Genomic DNA, 16336 nt, shown 5'->3' with positions numbered 1-16336 from the left:
GAGGTTTGGCTTTTGATTTTACCTTCTCACTCTTTGCCATGAGACAAATATGAGGTGAGTAGTAGTCATCATCGGGCATGTTATTGAAGAGCCTTGGTGTAGAGGATGGCTTGTTAATAGCCACGGTTGCAATCTTATCATCCTATTCACTTATGCTCTCTCTAGTTGAGTCCCATTCATGCCCAATGTGAGCCTCTCCCATGTACTTCTTGCTCTTTCTATGGTCGGTCTTCTCTTCTTTCTTGTCCTTCTTATACTTGTTATCTTTGATCTCATATGGACATTTGACAATGAAATATTTAGTGCTACCACAATTGTAGCATGTCCTCTTCTTCTTGTTTGGAAACTTCCTCTTTACTACCATGTAGCCTTTCCTCTTAAGTCCCTTTTGGAATCTCTTCATAAAGAGAGCAACATCATCAACTTTCTCATATTGTTCATCATCATTTTCATCTTCACTTGATGATGATGTTGTCTCTACTTGCTCTTGGACTTGCTTGATTACTTTCGGCTTGCTAGTTGACGCTTGCTTGTTGATCTTAGACTTGCTAGTAGAGCCTTATTTGCTTGATTTGTTGACCTTGAGAGCTACATCCTTGATCTTCATGCCATCTAACTTTGCTTGCAACTCATCAAGCTTCTTTCTTTCATTTGCTTCTTCTCTTTGCATTTCAAAGGTCAAGATCCTCCCAAGTACATCATTTGGTGTGAAGTACTCAAACTTCTTCTTGTCTCTAATTAGAGTCACCACAGTCTCATTTCTTGGTGAATAAGCTTCTAACATAATTTTGACTACCTTGTGATCATCTAGCTCATCACCATTATAGCCTCTAATCTTGCCGACAATCACCAACAATCTATCAAACATCTCTTGCGGCCCTTCTCCATCCAATATCACAAACCGGTTGAGCTTCGCCATCAACAACTCAATTCTTGCCTTTCTCACTTTGTCAACCCCTTCATGTGCAAGGTGCAAAGTGTCCCATATTTGATTGGCAACATCAACACTCATCACTCTATTGTACTCATCACCATCCAAAGAACTAAGCAACACACTTGTGCCTTGACCATTAAGATGAATAATGTCCAATTCGGTTAGTGTTGAATTCTTGGGATCAACCAGTTGTTCAAATCCATTGCAAACAACCTCCCAAATGCCGGGGTGAAGACCTATAAGATAGGCTCTCATCAAGTGCTTCCACTTGGCAAAGTTGGTCCTATTAAAATGAGGCAACTTGCCCGCGGTCACATTGATGAAAGACCCCGATCATGGTTAGGCATAGACATAGAGGAGTAGTTAAAGGATACAGCTGCATATTTGTTATTGGAGTTGACTCCGCCCTTTCCTTTCTTCTCCTTCTTATCTCCCTTGGTCACTTGGTAGGACTCATCGTCATCTCCATCTTCCGAGCTACTTGATATCTCACTTGATGAAGCATTGGTTGCCTTTGCTTCTTCTTCCTTCTTCTTCCTAGCTTCTCTTCTTTTTCTTCTTGCTTCTCTTGAGCTTTCTTTCTCCTTTTCTTTGCTTCTTGTCTTCTAGCCTTTGCTGCTCCTTTTTCTTTTCTCTAGCTTTTCTTTTTTCTTTTATTGTTGCCTTTCTTTTCCTTCTTTCTTCTTGATATTGAGCCTTCTCACCATCGGTCATCTCGAGCGGTGGAAGAGTGGTGTTACTTGCTGTGGATGCACTGAGCTCACTACTGTTGGTCTCGTGCAAGTTCATGTCCTCCGGATCGACGTCCATGAGCTTCACAACACCGGTCCTCCTCTCGGCTCCATACCTCACACGGTAAAGCGTACACGAGGTAACCTTGCTCTGATACCATTTGTAGGATCTCTGGTTAGCCTATAGGGGGGGTGAATAGGCCTCTTACAACAAAAAAGCTTGAACAGATGTCAAATTTGACCCGCAGCACTGCAGCACCTGTAGACAACTTCGAACCACAGTTCAATAATCTATGAAACGAAACTTAGATCGGAGAAATTACTGAGCTTTCTGTAGGTGTATAGGTCACAGATCGATAGCTAGAAGTAGTTGAAGAAGCACACACAAGTAGATCGACCATAAACCCTAAAAATCACCTCAACAACAATATGAATGACAAGAATGTAAATCAAGCACACGATGACACAATGATTTATCCTATGGTTTAGCTCGCCACCAAGGCTTGCCTAAGTTCACGTTGTTGAGGTTAACCACTAAGGCTTAGGGCTTTGTAACCCTTCCTCGTTCTCAAGTCAAGAGACTTAACTCTTGAGATGAGGGGTGAGTTTACTAACTTCAAGAGTTGGTTACAAACCTCCCGAGCTGCCACACAAGTTGGCAAGCTCCACGGGCGATGCTCTAGCCAGCTAGGAGCCAAGCTACAAAAGTAACAAACACAACCGCTGGCCAAAATGTGAACCAAATGCTCTTTTGAGTTTGGACAACAGTGGATCTGCTCTCTAATTGAGTTTGGAACCTTTTTCTCTCAAGGATTGATGGGGAAATCAAAGAAAAAGCTTGAGAGCTTTAGGGCACCAATGGAGGAGAGAGAGTGTGAGCACAGGTATGTCCTTCGTCAGTCTAAAGAGATGGAGGAAGAAGAGAAATGTTGTGAGGGTGAGGGAGAGGTATAAATACCTCCCCTGACCCCAACAATTAGATAAGTCACAGTAGTACCACGGCCTATCTGCGGCAGTGCCGCTCTATGGCAGTGCCTCTCTTTAGGTGCGACACTACCGCACCAATCCAGACAGCAAGGGATAAAGGAATGTTGAGCTGACTGTCTTGGCTGAACTTTGAGGATGCTTTTGTGTAGGATTGAGCACTTGGTTACACATGTTAGCATAAGCATTGTGTCCCCCTTTATAGTACGACTTTTCCAATATTTATATTCAAAATATAAAATGAAATAAACCTTCTTTGAGCTCGAAGCTGTCTTCTATTGTAATTGAGGGGCTCCTCCGTTAAGTATAATAACATCCTCATTGATGAATCTCCTACTTGTCATCTCGATAAATCTCATTAGTCCTCTAATTGAGTGGTCATTATCACTAAAACCCATAATTAATTAGGGCTTGATTGCACTTTACAGGATGCTCTGTGTGTGGAGCTGCTCTTCGTCAACGATCAACGTCGAGCATGGTGTTGTATGCGGTGGCGAGCTGTCGCCTCACAGTAATGCATGGGCTCCACCACCAAGGGGCTTAACAACGATCAAACGAGCCTCCATGCCGTGCATGAGCGCCTCGTGAGGTTCCACATATTGCAGTAGAAGAATGCCAAGTTGAGGAGGAGGTCGAACGTGACCAAAGAATTCATGAGGATCACGATGGCCGATAGAGAAGGATATGTGTGGCCAGGGAATCGTGTAACGACGACAAATTTGGTCATGTGAGGAGAGAGATTAAGGTTAAAGGAAGGAGGTGGAATAAGATAATAATGACATGTTGCCAATTACCATTTTTGCTCCACGCCAACAAAACCATCCACTAAAAAGTTGGTTGACTGATTCTTGTTTTTTTAGTTTAATGTCAAAATCAAATTAATGGGCTTTTTTTATGCAAAAAGCTATAGAAAGAGTTTTGCAGATATGTCCATATAAAGCAAAGGCAATCAAACAAATATAATAAAAAAATATTTATGTCGGGCAGCTGACCCAAGATGCAATTTAGAATTTCACAATTCTCAAGTGGAAAGAATTGAAAACATAGTTTATTTACCCTTTATTAATAATCCAAAAACGTACCTATATTCAGCCTATTCGGTAGGCCGTAAACGATCGTAGATTATTTACTGCTGGCTGGTTTGGTGTGAGAGAAAAATACTGTTTCAGCTTATAATCCACGATCATATACGAGCAAGCGAACAGAATACTCCTACCTATTTACACGTGCCGATGATTAGTTCTAGGCCAATGGATTAGCCCTACGGATCGAAACAAGATTGAAGCTCAGGTTCAGCGTCATCAATAAAACAGCAGACAGAGCAGGCCAGAGCCAGAGGGCTGTGAAGAGAGGACAGGGACAACCTGGACAAGAAAACTGAAATGAGAACAAGATCAAGAACCCTACCCTAGCTTCCCAACACGAGAAGCCCAGGCCAAAATTACCGAAGTGCCCCTCGCCATTTAACCATCTCATCTCCTCACCTCCCCGACGGTGACTCCCCTCGAGCTCGCCCTCCTCCCCCGCCTCGACGCTGTCGCCTGCTCCTCCGCGGCCGGCTGTCCGGATTCGATTGGTAAGCCCCGATTCCGTTCCGCGCGCCTCCGTTCCCTTTGCCCAGCAGGCAGGCCGCAGCCCGCGGGAGGCCCCCGCCCCGCGTGCGCGAGCGCTGCCCTGCGTTACCTGCGGAATTCGCGACTAGTAGGAGCCAGGGTGGGACGCGACCGGCTGTGGTGTGGTGGGTATACTGATGCGATTGCGGCGGCGGTGACTCGTGATTTGTGCCTGGTTCTGGTTTTGGGGTCTCTAGAGCTAATCAGCCTGTACGCTTGTTTTCAGTCCGGGCTTATTAGCCATCATATAGTATTTTTCCTCTCACAACAAATCAGCACCAACCGGGCTTATCAGTCCAGAAACCAACCAGCGAACAGTCTGAATTGCTGTTGGCTGGGAGGCTCGGACTGCAGTTCTTCATTGCCGGGGCTGTGGGTCTGTGGGGCATGGGGTGGGCTGCGCAAAATTGCCTCTTGAGTCTTGACTTGACCAAGAGCTCCATTTGTCAAGCAGTCTGATTGGTGAAATTCTGCCAGGAGTACAGAGTGGACATTTGAGGTCAATAGAGAAGAGCATTTCTGGGGCAATTATCTGTTGGAATGTTATGCCTGTTAGGTTTGTTTGTTTGCGCACCTCTTCGGGAGCAGCATAGGGCTGTAAATCATTTTATTGTTTCCTATGATAAGAGTGAGCAATTGAGCTTGGGTAGATCGGTAGATGTTTTGATGTTGTCATACCAAATTCACATTGGTTTTTAGTCTTTCTGAGGTTTGCTGGTCACCATTTTGTGGAGAATGTGTAGATATGGCATTCTACTTGATGACCCTATGTGCCTGTGTTTATCTGGCTTGCAATTGTAGTTGGGTCCAAACAAGTCTCTTTATGCACAATTTTTTCCTGCTTATATTGTTTGTTCTGATCGACATGAATTCGTATTGAAAGGGGATGTGGGACTATATGAAAACTCCAGCTAATGTTATGGTCATTGCTCAATAGTTAAGATGTGGTATCTCTTCAGTAATAGCAGTTTGCTTTGATGAGTTTGTCTACCACTAGCAGTAACACTAGCACTAGCTACACTACTCAAATTTGGAGATGCCATACTGGACAATGAACATTGGACAAAATAAAAAAGGCTCTAATCAGTCATCAGGAAAGGGGTAATGGCCTTTGGCCTAATGGGGCAGGGCTCACTGGCTCAGCCGCTCAGCTCTAAATTGGATTGGGGAGGAAGAGGAAGTGAGCCAGTGAGGAACTCACCTAACAAGGGGGCTCCTTGTCGCCGGCGAGGGCAAGGGCGGAGACGAGGTCGGAGGCTGGTCGCCCACTCGGACCGTCTTCTCCTGGAACGCGCTCGTCGGGGCGTACTCGTCCTGGAGTGCCGGCGAGGCCTTGCGGGTCCTGGAGCGCCGGCGAGGCGTCAGCGGCCCCAGGATCAGCATGTCACGGGGGCGAGCTGGAGACAGGGGCGAGCTCGAGACGGCGCCCCACGAACATGCTCGCGTCCGTCCTCAAGCCGTGCGTGGCGGAAGGGGACGGGCTCTGCGGGGGCGAGCTGCACGGGCTGGCGGTGAGGGCGGAGGCTGGTCGCTGGCGAGGTCGGAGGCGGACTGGCGGCTGTGTGAGGCGGAGGCAGAGGCGGCTGCGCGTGGGAGAGACTGGGAGGCGGAGGCAGAGGCGGGCAGGCGGCTGCGCGTGGGGAGGCGGCTGTCTGTGTGAGGCCGAGGCAGAGGAGGCAACGGTGACCTATTGGGCCGGCTGGGCCGTATCGGCTGGGCCGGGACGTATCCAATCGTCAGTTTCCGGCCCAACTAACCTGGGGTACGCGGATACGCCGCGGATACGTATACGGGCCATATCTCAGGCGTATCCGTATCGGATACGTATCCGATACGGGATACGGCCCTTCCCTGGCGTGTCCGTGCTTCTGAGCCTCGGAGTATCCGATTTTTTATTATTTTCGTGTAAATTGGATACGCCATCCGACACGTATCTGGCCTGCCGATACGGCCCAGCCCAGTAAGAAGCCCAGGAAGCCAGACCCTTATCCCTCTGCCCTGACGCCCTAGCGTCCGATGTCCGCAGTCCCGCACGGCTGCGCCCGCGCCTCGCGCCGCATCCCTGCGCAGTGACGTTGCAACCCCGCTCGCAGGCCGCCGGCCACCGGTGACGAGCCTCCACCTCCGCTCGCCGGCGACGAGCCTCCGTCCCTACTCGCCGGCCGCCATCGACGAGTTTCCGCTCCGCCCCCTCGCATCGCCTGCTGCGCACACGCGCGCCGCGCAGGAGGTGCGCCACCGCTCGCCGGCCTCCCCCGCATCCTCCGTGCCATCAATCGACTTCTCCTACAGACCGTCGCGCCGGGAGCACCACGCCGGGGAGCACCCACCAGTCCGCCGCGGCTGCAGCTGGCTCGCCCGATGCAGGGGCAAGGTGCAGGGAAGAGGACGATTCAGCAGCAAAGCAAGTTGCTGGCGACCTCCCATGAATACATCTCTTTTTCATACTTGATCTACTATTCTACTCTAGTTCTGCAGTTCTCGTTGCTTGATTTTGTGTGTTCCCCACATCTGCTTCATGATTAGTGTTTCCCATGCTTGATTGCTTGCATCCAATTGATGGCCTCTACATATTTGGGTAGTGCCAGTGCAAGTGCTAGTCCTAGCATAGGATCTGTGGTCACCGGCCACAACCACAACAGACATTAGGGCTCTCCTGTTCCTGACTTCCTTTTTTAGATAGAAATTTTGGTAATTGAGCATTAATCTAGTATGGTTACTCAAATTTTAGACTTTCACAATTTTAATTTGCATTATTATTTATTTATTATAAAAAAATAGTAAAACGTATCCGCGTATCGTGTTTTCTTAGAAATTGCCGTATCCGCGTATCCGTATCCTTCCGATACCGATACGTGTATCCGTATCCGTGTTGCATAGGTTGCCACCATGTAGTTTCTTTGCAAACACTCTCCAATTACAATTTTGATCTGCACACCTTGCCCTGTACCTTTTTGTGTCACTATGTTCAATCATAGTTTCAAACTCATTTTCGATGGCATATTGCCTAATAGTGTGGACAAAAGCATTTTTGTCTACAAACGTGTTTCCCTCCTTAATGATTGGATTCTCTTTATCATGTGATGTGTGAGGCGCCAGAAAATCATCAAGCATAGTAGCCTCATCATCAGGTACAACTTCACTATCAAAGTCTCTAATTTCTGGAACAGACCTAGCCCTCTTTCTTTGATGCATGTCTACTTCAACTGGATCAATGACTACATGATCGACATTTTTAAAGTACTTCCACTCTTCATTTGTTCCAGTTGGTTCATCTCCATCAGGATCACACCCAACAGTCATAAAGTGCTCATTCTCTTCCTCTATAGCCATTGGTGGCCCTGCAGTTGTTTCCCCATATTTAGGTGCTTCTGCCCATGCAAATCCTTTGTCCAGTGTCTCCAAATCATTGTCCACTGCAGTAGGCATCACTTCCTCTCCTATGTTCACTGCAGCAGGCATATCCTCTTCTCCTGTGTTCACTGCAGCAAGCATCTCTTCCTTTACTGTGTTCACTGCAGCAATCATCTCTTCTCCTGTGTTCACTGCAGCAAGCATCTCTTCCTTTCCTGTGTTCACTGCAGCAGACATCTCCACCTCTCTTACATTCAGCTCACGTCTGCCCACTACCATGAACAATTTCACTAGTCTAGATGCCCTTAGCAAGTCAAGAAGCTGAGCATCGGACGCCAACTTGCATGTCACATTATCCCCTGATCGAACCCAGAAATTTGCCACTTGGTCACTGCCCCATGTAAAATATGGAGCAATATCTTTCTCTGGATCAATGATTGCGTACTCTTCTGAATCAACAATCCAACTTACTGTCCTACCCCGATTGTACTCCCTTCTACCGTCTTTGATAGTGAAGTAAGCATTGACGGTGACCTCTACTCTGCATGCACTTTTCGGATCAATTCTGCAACAATAGTTACCAACATATGGAAGGGAGACCAAATGTAAGGACCAATCGATAGCAATTCCAAGTTCAGGACAGAAAAAAATTGCAATTCCAAGTTCTGGACAAATGACGGTGACCTACCCGCAAACTAGATAAATAAAAATTACAATAAATTACAGAGGCTTAGAAGACAGAAAAAAGGATCTTACCCATCCGGAACCTCGGCCGGATCCATTCTGCTCAAATCAGGACCAATTGCTCAGCACTATGAGAGGGGAAAAGACTAGGGTTTAGAACCAGGAAAATAAGGGAGGAAGAAGAGGAATACAGGGATTGACACCATGGAGTAGAGGGCAATGCCGTCGAGGAGGCAGCCACTGCCGATGAGGCGCGCTGCTATGGAGCCTGAGCCACCGCCGGGGAAACGCGCCGCCGCGACTCTTTCGCACGGGGCGAGCGCCGCGCACTGGAGGTCCGCGACACGACTCCTTGCACGGGAGCGAGTCGAAGCTTCTGGCCGTCCTCGTGGCTGTGTTGGTTTGCCCAAGGGCAAAAACGGAAGTTGAAAAATGTGTGATCGGCAAACAGGAAAAGGGATTAATGATCTTGTAACGGAAGCAAACGGAACGGTACATAGCTATTGCATTGTGATCTTTTGATGGTAAGTATCATAAGGTGATTCTTTTGATGGTATACATCTAAAGACACGTTTTTTTGATGGTATGGATCCAATTTTCCCTTTTTTTTTGCTTGTTCTCTGTAAGACCTAATCCTATGTTTCAACAATTTAATTGCTGTTTGTGTAAGTTTTGAACTTTTCTGTTGAATTTAAGGTATCATCAGATCTTTTTGATACACTATCTTTAGGTACCAAACCGTTTACCAAATTTTGTATCGGATTATACAGTGTTGCATAAGGGATTTTTTAGTTATATAGGCATACCCTTGGGTCTGCCACTGATTGGTTCGTGATGATAATCTTGGGAGCTTAATGTTTTATTCCGTTCCGGAGTCAAGGCAATTTGAAATCTCTCATTTTGGTTGGAATCTGTAGATAAATGCAGTGCTGAAATTGATGCTTACTCACACCAGTCTGCTCCTCAGGTTTTGCAGGTTTCACACTTCTTATCATGGACCACAAGAGCAAAGTCAAGAAGGAAATTGATGGCCCCCTTGGACCCCCTCCTCGCAAGGTTGGCATTTCCTTGGTCATTCGTTATATACTGTGACTGTATGCTATTCTTACTACTGTTGTTGTTGTTTTTTAAATGTAAGGGGGGACTTAAATTCGCACCAAAAGTACCTCAGAAGAAACCTGCCAAGGTTGTCCCAAAGAAGTATGTGGTTCAGTCTACATTTTATTTCTCCTTACCTGGATGTCTTCCATTTGAGATTTGCAGAGTTGGTAGTTTTGATGTGGAGTGAGATTTTACTGTAACTTGACAGGGAACCAGTTGAGGAGAGCAAGGAGGAAGCTGTGGATAAGGAGTTATTGATGAAACTTAAGATGTCGCAGGTACTAATTGTTCTCTTTGGTTCTTTGGCAGTTATTTGTATTTACAAACTTTTCATTTGAGAATTGGTTGATGTATACAGTATCTTGCCTCATTTTGCAGAACAAGTATCCCTCTGCAAGAATTAAGTCCGAGGAAAAGAGTAAGAATGCTGCTTTTTGTTCACCACATGCTTTATAGTCTAAACCTTATCGCTACCTGTGAAAATTGTAGTTTCTACTTCCTACTCACTGAGCATGCTCAAGGCTGCTGTCATCAATTGTTATTGATTAATCACTTAGCATTTTCTGGTCTGTTTTACATTTTTAGCTTTAATAAATATATCTAAGTTTGAATCTTTGAGGCTGTCGATTGAACACGCTTGATTGATTCCTTACCATTTGATAAAAACTGCCAACATAACAACTGCATATGTCGTGCACTTATATGAGCAAGAGCAATCTTATTTACTATGTTATATACTTAGCTTCTGTACTTCACTTGAAAAAAGCATTTTTCTGCCAATAATCCTAAAAGAATATTTGTTGCAACGTTGCGAGTAGTTTTGAGCTGATAAAATACAACCATGTGATTTGGTTTGCATCTATGTAATGATGATGTGCTCTGAGTTGGCTAACTATAATTGTACGCTTTGGTTGGGAGATTCATCACTATTTAATACAGGGACATACTTCTGCATTAGGTTGTCTTAAAAATGCATTGTGCAGAGCATGTACCAAAATTTTTATTAGATAGAATTGAAGTTTAGTACATATAGTATAAAAGGGTAACCAAGGTTTTTGTTACAAAGAAAATACTCTCTCTCTCTCTCTCTCTGTGTGTGTTCTTGCTTAAGTGTTATGGATTATTCATTATAACTATAAGGCTTCTCTTTGGTGTTTATAATTATATTTTTTGTAATTTTAGTGATATTTTTATTTTTGTTCTGTTGCACACCTAGCTAACAGTGTATTGCTCTGTTGGCGTAGCAAAAAGTGGTACACAGGTTGCATTTGGACAAGGAAACTCTTCTCATGCAAGATATTTTCCCATGCCCAAAAAGGATTCTTCAGCAGGTATCAGTGAGATATTTATCTTCATTGCTCATGACTCGAACCATCCCATACAGATCGCTGTTTTTGGACCTTAACACCCTTGTTTCCATTGCATATTCAGGTGAAGCTTCGAATTTACCAAAAGAATATGCAGAACCATGGGTGTGTAAATATCAAATTACTAATGTGGATTGCTTCCTGTTCAGAATTATTCATTGATTTCCTTTTTTTTTTGCAGGACTATAGCCATGATTATCCTGTTACTCTCCCACTAAGGAGGCCCTACTCTGGAAATCCTGGTATATTGATAGTCTTCAGTCGAAATTTCAAGAGATTTTCTTCAACCGACCCTTACACCCTTCCTACATCGCTGACACAGAAATTCTGGATGAGGAAGAATTTGGAGAATCTTCTGCCAGCAGGGCTCAAGATGCTAAATTATCTGCAGCAGAAGAGCTTGGATTAATGGTATGTATCCATGCAGATTCAACACCTTTTTCACTTCTGGTTATGAAATATTTTCATCTGCACCACCAATTGATGTGTACTTTTCACTTATGCCATCAGTCTGTGTCAATGACATGTGGGACCAGAACGCATGTATCATTGACTAGCTTGGTGGCATAGTTGAATGCCCCTCAATGAGTATGGATGAAAATTCCCCTCTAGTTGTCGTATACACAGGGTTTACTTTGTAAGGTCAATTGTATAGACCAAGTATACCAGCTTGATTTTTCAGGCATTGTTGATCTTGCCTGGTATGCATGTTTTGTGTTGATAGGATCGGGCGGCGGAATCACAGTTCGTCTTCTTCCAGTTTCCATCCTCTCTTCCTTTACCAAGGCAGCCACGATCAGTTGCTGACCCTAATGTAGTCTCTGATGAGAGACGTGAGGGCATGAGGCCATTATCGCACATTGGCTCAAAACTCAAAGAGATTCCTGAAGGCTATATGGGGAAAGTACTTGTATATAGGAGTGGTAAAGTGAAGATGAAGATCGGAGACACTCTCTTTGATGTGAGTATCGAAACTTGAAGATGTCATATTTTCTGTTTAAGGTTTTCTATGCAGTACTGAAGTCACATTAACAAACTGTGCAGGTTTCATCTGGCTCGAATTGCATGTTTGTCCAGGAGGTTGCAGCAATCAACACCAGAGAAAAACATTGCTGTACGGTGGGGGAGATCAGCAAGCGTGCTGTTATCGCCCCAGATATTGACTACATGTTGGGTTCTGTTGACAAGATGGAAGAATAGTCCATTGGTTCCTTTCGAGCAAACCATGACCATATTATGGCATTACAAGGGAGTTTTGCTTCTTATAGAGAACAACCTGTGATACCCTTTCAGACCTATTTCTTGGAGAAAGATATCTCAAGACAATAATTGAGTTTCAACAAAATGAATTCATGAAGAAGTGTTAGACACAAAGTATCAAACAAAGAACAGCCACAAATAGGTAACTGCTGAATGGAGAGGAGGGGGTAGGGTTGGGGGGGGGGGGGGGGGGGGGGGGGGGGTGGCGATGAGCTATTGAATTTTTGTTATGAAGATTCTGTGCCCTTTTCGGTTCCTTTGGATAGTTTTTGTAAGTGAAGGTTGATGATATATTTGCTTCACGTACATAGATAAAGATAATTTTCTTCGTTGTTTTACTAGAGGGAGAAAAAGTTACTTATTTGTCTTCCAAAGATGGATATGGTTTCTTATTGGACCCGGTTTATTTTTTTGTGCCTAATTTGACACTACCAAGTTTCCACAGCAAACACCATTATCCGTCAATGACCAGCAGAAAGGATCATTTTGTCTCTAATGTCTATGGCAGTAGCTTGAGACGTCAGCAGCCTTAGGATCTAGAGGAATTTGATTATTGCGTTGTTTTATCTGTCTACTTAGTTGTCAGATCCGGCGGAAACACCCGTAAAGGAAGCCAACAGACTAACAGGGGGTGTGTTTGGTGCGTGTCAGAGCATCTCCAAGAGATTTTGTAAACTAGATCTCCAAAACTCAATATTTAGAGGATCTCTAAAATAGATAGCTCGCCATAATAGCTAGAGGATCAAGATATCTCCCATAATACTAAAATGCCAACACTCTTCATAATTGAAGCCACTCTGCATATTTGCATGTGCCACGTCAACAGATCCACATTTTCGTTGTTGCTCGCGCCATCTAGTGTCTCCCACGCACGACGTGTGAACTGGACCAGGCCATAGCAAAAGAACACGGCCCTGCCATTGGCCAGACGCCAGGCACTCTTCTCTGCCATGTCATCGGTTCTTCCATCCATGAGTCTGCAGTAAGGGAGGAGCGCGCGGTAAGCGAGGAACGCGCGTGGATGCCGAGCAACGGCACTCGCCTTTTCTTGCGAGCGGAGGTCGCGGGATAGAGGATCGGAAAAACTAGAGAAGCCGATGGAAAAGACTGTTGGAGACATTTTTCAGGCATAATTAGCTAAATCGTGAATGACATATAGATTTAGAACATCTTTTGGAGATGGTCTCATCTGCTGACCAAGCCAAAATAAAGTGGCCAAAGCCGGGTTGCGAAGCTAAAATTTGGTATCTGAAATGGTGACCAAAATTGGTTCAAGTAACCCAAATTTGGTTTGGCCAGCTTGGGCACTAAACCAAACAGGTAAACACATCCAAAAATCAAGTTTTGGATTAATTTGACACACGTATTAGAGAACGACGGATGCAAATCTGACTTCTATTTGAACAATATCTCTATCTACAACTAAAACATTCATAACTATTCCGTCTACAGGTGCGACACCAAAGCCGCTCCATGCGATCAGATCAGAAAGGCAACGTGCACTTGCTCCATGCGATCAACTCAATCCCCATAATAGCCGCAACAAATCAGGAACGCAAAAATCAATTCCCGTAATAATCGTGATCAATTGCGCGATCACCCCACGCCGTCAATCACGCAAGACCGCGCCGTCACCTGCACCGCGACCTCCCTGGCACTCTGCAGTCGCACGGCACCGCGTCCTCAACTCCTCGTGCCTAGCCCTTGCGCCACCTTCGCCATTGCACACGTCGTCCGCCGATCAACGCCATCGTTCAATCGCGCCCTGTCCACGTCCTGCCCGTACCGGCCCCGTCTGACGCCCTGTCTTATCCTCGTCGCCTCAACGCCACTAGAGCGCCCGTCGCCTCGCCACCCTACCCGCTGACGCTAGCGTACCCTGTCATGATGCCGAGCTAGCGACGAGCACCCACCAGGTACGTCACCAGGCCCCTATATCCCCATCTGTCTTCTATTCCAGCTATGCGAAACGGAACACCCAAACCCAAATCCTAACAGCAGCACGTGGGCAAAGACGACCACGGCTAATCCTAGCAGAAGCACACGGACGACGACAACCAGCGAAGCCGTCGCCGAAACGCCCCGCTCAAGTCTCCGTGGCGCCGCGCCCTCCCGCCTAACGCTGCTGCTTTGCGCCTCCGTGGGAATCAGGCACGCGGAATCAGGATGCCGCTCTGATGTCCGTTGCAATAGATCGTTGATATCGCCACTTGTAGTCCGCGGAGCCTGCAATAGATCAGTGATCATAGCGAGCGCCCGAGCTCCTTAGCGTGAACCACCAGCCCACCACTACCAGCTGGGCAGCACAAGCATCACGCCCACGAACTCCTGCGCTGCACCGCCATTGCTAGGCGTGAGCTCGCTCCGGGGAACAGCCAGTCCCGGCCTTGCTCCTCCGCCCTTGGTAAGCCGCAGGTGAGCTTCCCCGCACCCCTACGCTCCTTCTCCACGCACGCGCGCGCGCAAGGCACACTGCGCAACCGCAAGCTTGCGTTGCTGGGAAATGGCCGCCGAGCACCGGTCGTGCTATGCTTTGCACGAGCGTTCCTAGCTTGTTAGCTTGATGACATCAGGATGACATGTCCACACTTTTTTGTCGTTTTCCTTCATAAGAATAAAAGATGAAATACATTGGAAATACAAGGACCCATACCCTTCAGCATGGACTCGATCCATGGTGGACCGCTCACATACCACACCGCCGATCCATGGTTCATGGACCTGTCAGTGTTTTGTTTTTTATGTGGACATTCTAATAAACATCCTGTTAGTTGTTGACAATTTTTCTGAGGATGTTTATGAAACTAGAATAGTCTCCCTTTGCATGATCGGTTATCGAGATCATAATGTTTATAATTACATTTTTCATTACACCATGGTCAACTACTCAACTGGAAGCTAAATGTGCTCCTTTTCTTTTTTTTTCTATCTCTGCAATATGGCAATGCTTTAGATTTAGTGCATTTTGGATAGTTCAGAGTGAGCTCATTTGTTTGAACAAGAACATATGTCGTGTTGTTTGGGTAATTTGCAGTGAGTTTGTTTGGTTTTAGTTCATCCATTTTTGTTGGAATTTTGAGCTTTTTGCACTGCCTGATGATCGCCAATTCAGTCCTCATCCTGCCATGCAAACCAACTGCAGCTTGGTATTCGTGCAAAGCACGTTCTCTTAGTCAAACTATTGAGAGATTAGATTCTTAATTGTAGAATAGATTCTAAAACATGTATTGTGAAACACAAACTTGTTATGATTATCTTTCCGTAGCACTTGATTCCTAAAGAAGTGCAAGCTTATTTTTCGCGTATCGTAGGCATGAAGTGATGCGACAATTGAAATTGATGTTTTAGTTTTGCGTTCAAATTTAGAGTTATATTTTAACTATCTATGTTTCGTGAAGACTTTTGTAATATTGATTGGAACATTATAATTGTGGTATCTATTTTAGATAACAGTATAATACACGCTCATACATATGTTATCGTGGTATTATGTGTTCCCATTACAATGCACGGGCATTTACATAGTAATAATAAAATACATAAAAGATAACACATTTCTTCTTATCAAGCGAGCGGAGTTGGTGGCCGCTCAGGCTAGCCACGATCTACTCTTATCAAAGCAGTTTGGTTTGGCCGTCAACCAGGCTGTCCATGGTAGCAAAATTGTTTTGGTCCATTTGATCGCAGCTTTGATGTTCAGATCCCTTGTTACCTGCCGGTACGTTACCTCCGTACACGCGTGGCTAAAAATATCTACCGAGGCCATCGTCTTCTCGCCCCTTCCTCTCCCTCTCTCCCCCCTCTCTTTCTCTCCCTCCCTCCATCCAGATCTGGCGGTGCACTAGCCGGCCTGGCACGGCGGCCGTCCTCTAGCGTACCGGCGCGGCCAGGCCTCAGCGCTCGGCGCAGCCGTTGGCCAGCGGCCGCTGTCCTCTTCCCACGCGGCGCGCAGCCATCGTCTCTCTCGCCTCACTCCCGACATGGCGGCGTGCCACCCGGTAGCGGGCGCCGGTGGATCCCCGCGCTGCCACCGACAGTGGAGACTGCTCCCCCCACCCCTATGTGGCACAGCGGCGCCAGCGCGCCCGGCGGTCGGTGGCCCCCTGCAAGGGACCTCCGCATAGCACGGCGCCACAGCATGGCCACCCACGTGGGCCACGACTCCTCCCCACCCCCGCCTCAATGCGGCCTGGTTGCAGGGGCCCTCACGCGGCTCCGTTGTTTCCTCGTGTCATCGCTCGTTGGTTTGCTCCCTTACCCTTCTCTCTCTCCTTACCTCAGTGCGGTGATGTTGCTCCCTTGCATTAT

General features: G+C 46.3%; 2 protein-coding genes across 2 annotated transcripts; one reads left to right on the top strand and one right to left on the bottom strand.

Annotated features, from left to right (window-relative positions):
- Nucleotides 1-4006: 4006 nt before the first annotated feature.
- Nucleotides 4007-12190, top strand: LOC136498194 (uncharacterized). The gene is made up of 11 exons (XM_066494150.1): nucleotides 4007-4225; nucleotides 9268-9356; nucleotides 9439-9500; nucleotides 9610-9679; nucleotides 9780-9819; nucleotides 10646-10732; nucleotides 10833-10873; nucleotides 10950-11010; nucleotides 11091-11179; nucleotides 11493-11729; nucleotides 11813-12190. The coding sequence occupies exons 2-11, from the start codon at nucleotides 9294-9296 to the stop codon at nucleotides 11966-11968; spliced, it is 906 nt and encodes a 301-aa protein (XP_066350247.1). The 5' UTR covers nucleotides 4007-4225; nucleotides 9268-9293; the 3' UTR covers nucleotides 11969-12190.
- Nucleotides 4757-9295, bottom strand: LOC136495614 (uncharacterized). The gene is made up of 3 exons (XM_066491498.1): nucleotides 9251-9295; nucleotides 8492-8692; nucleotides 4757-8300 (listed from the first exon to the last, which is right to left on the bottom strand). The coding sequence occupies exons 1-3, from the start codon at nucleotides 9293-9295 to the stop codon at nucleotides 7071-7073; spliced, it is 1476 nt and encodes a 491-aa protein (XP_066347595.1). The 3' UTR covers nucleotides 4757-7070.
- Nucleotides 12191-16336: the final 4146 nt, after the last annotated feature.

Source organism: Miscanthus floridulus, chromosome 12 (genome assembly GCF_019320115.1).
Source record: "Miscanthus floridulus cultivar M001 chromosome 12, ASM1932011v1, whole genome shotgun sequence".
NCBI lineage: Eukaryota > Viridiplantae > Streptophyta > Magnoliopsida > Poales > Poaceae > Miscanthus > Miscanthus floridulus.
This window is presented reverse-complemented; position numbering and strand designations above follow the sequence as displayed.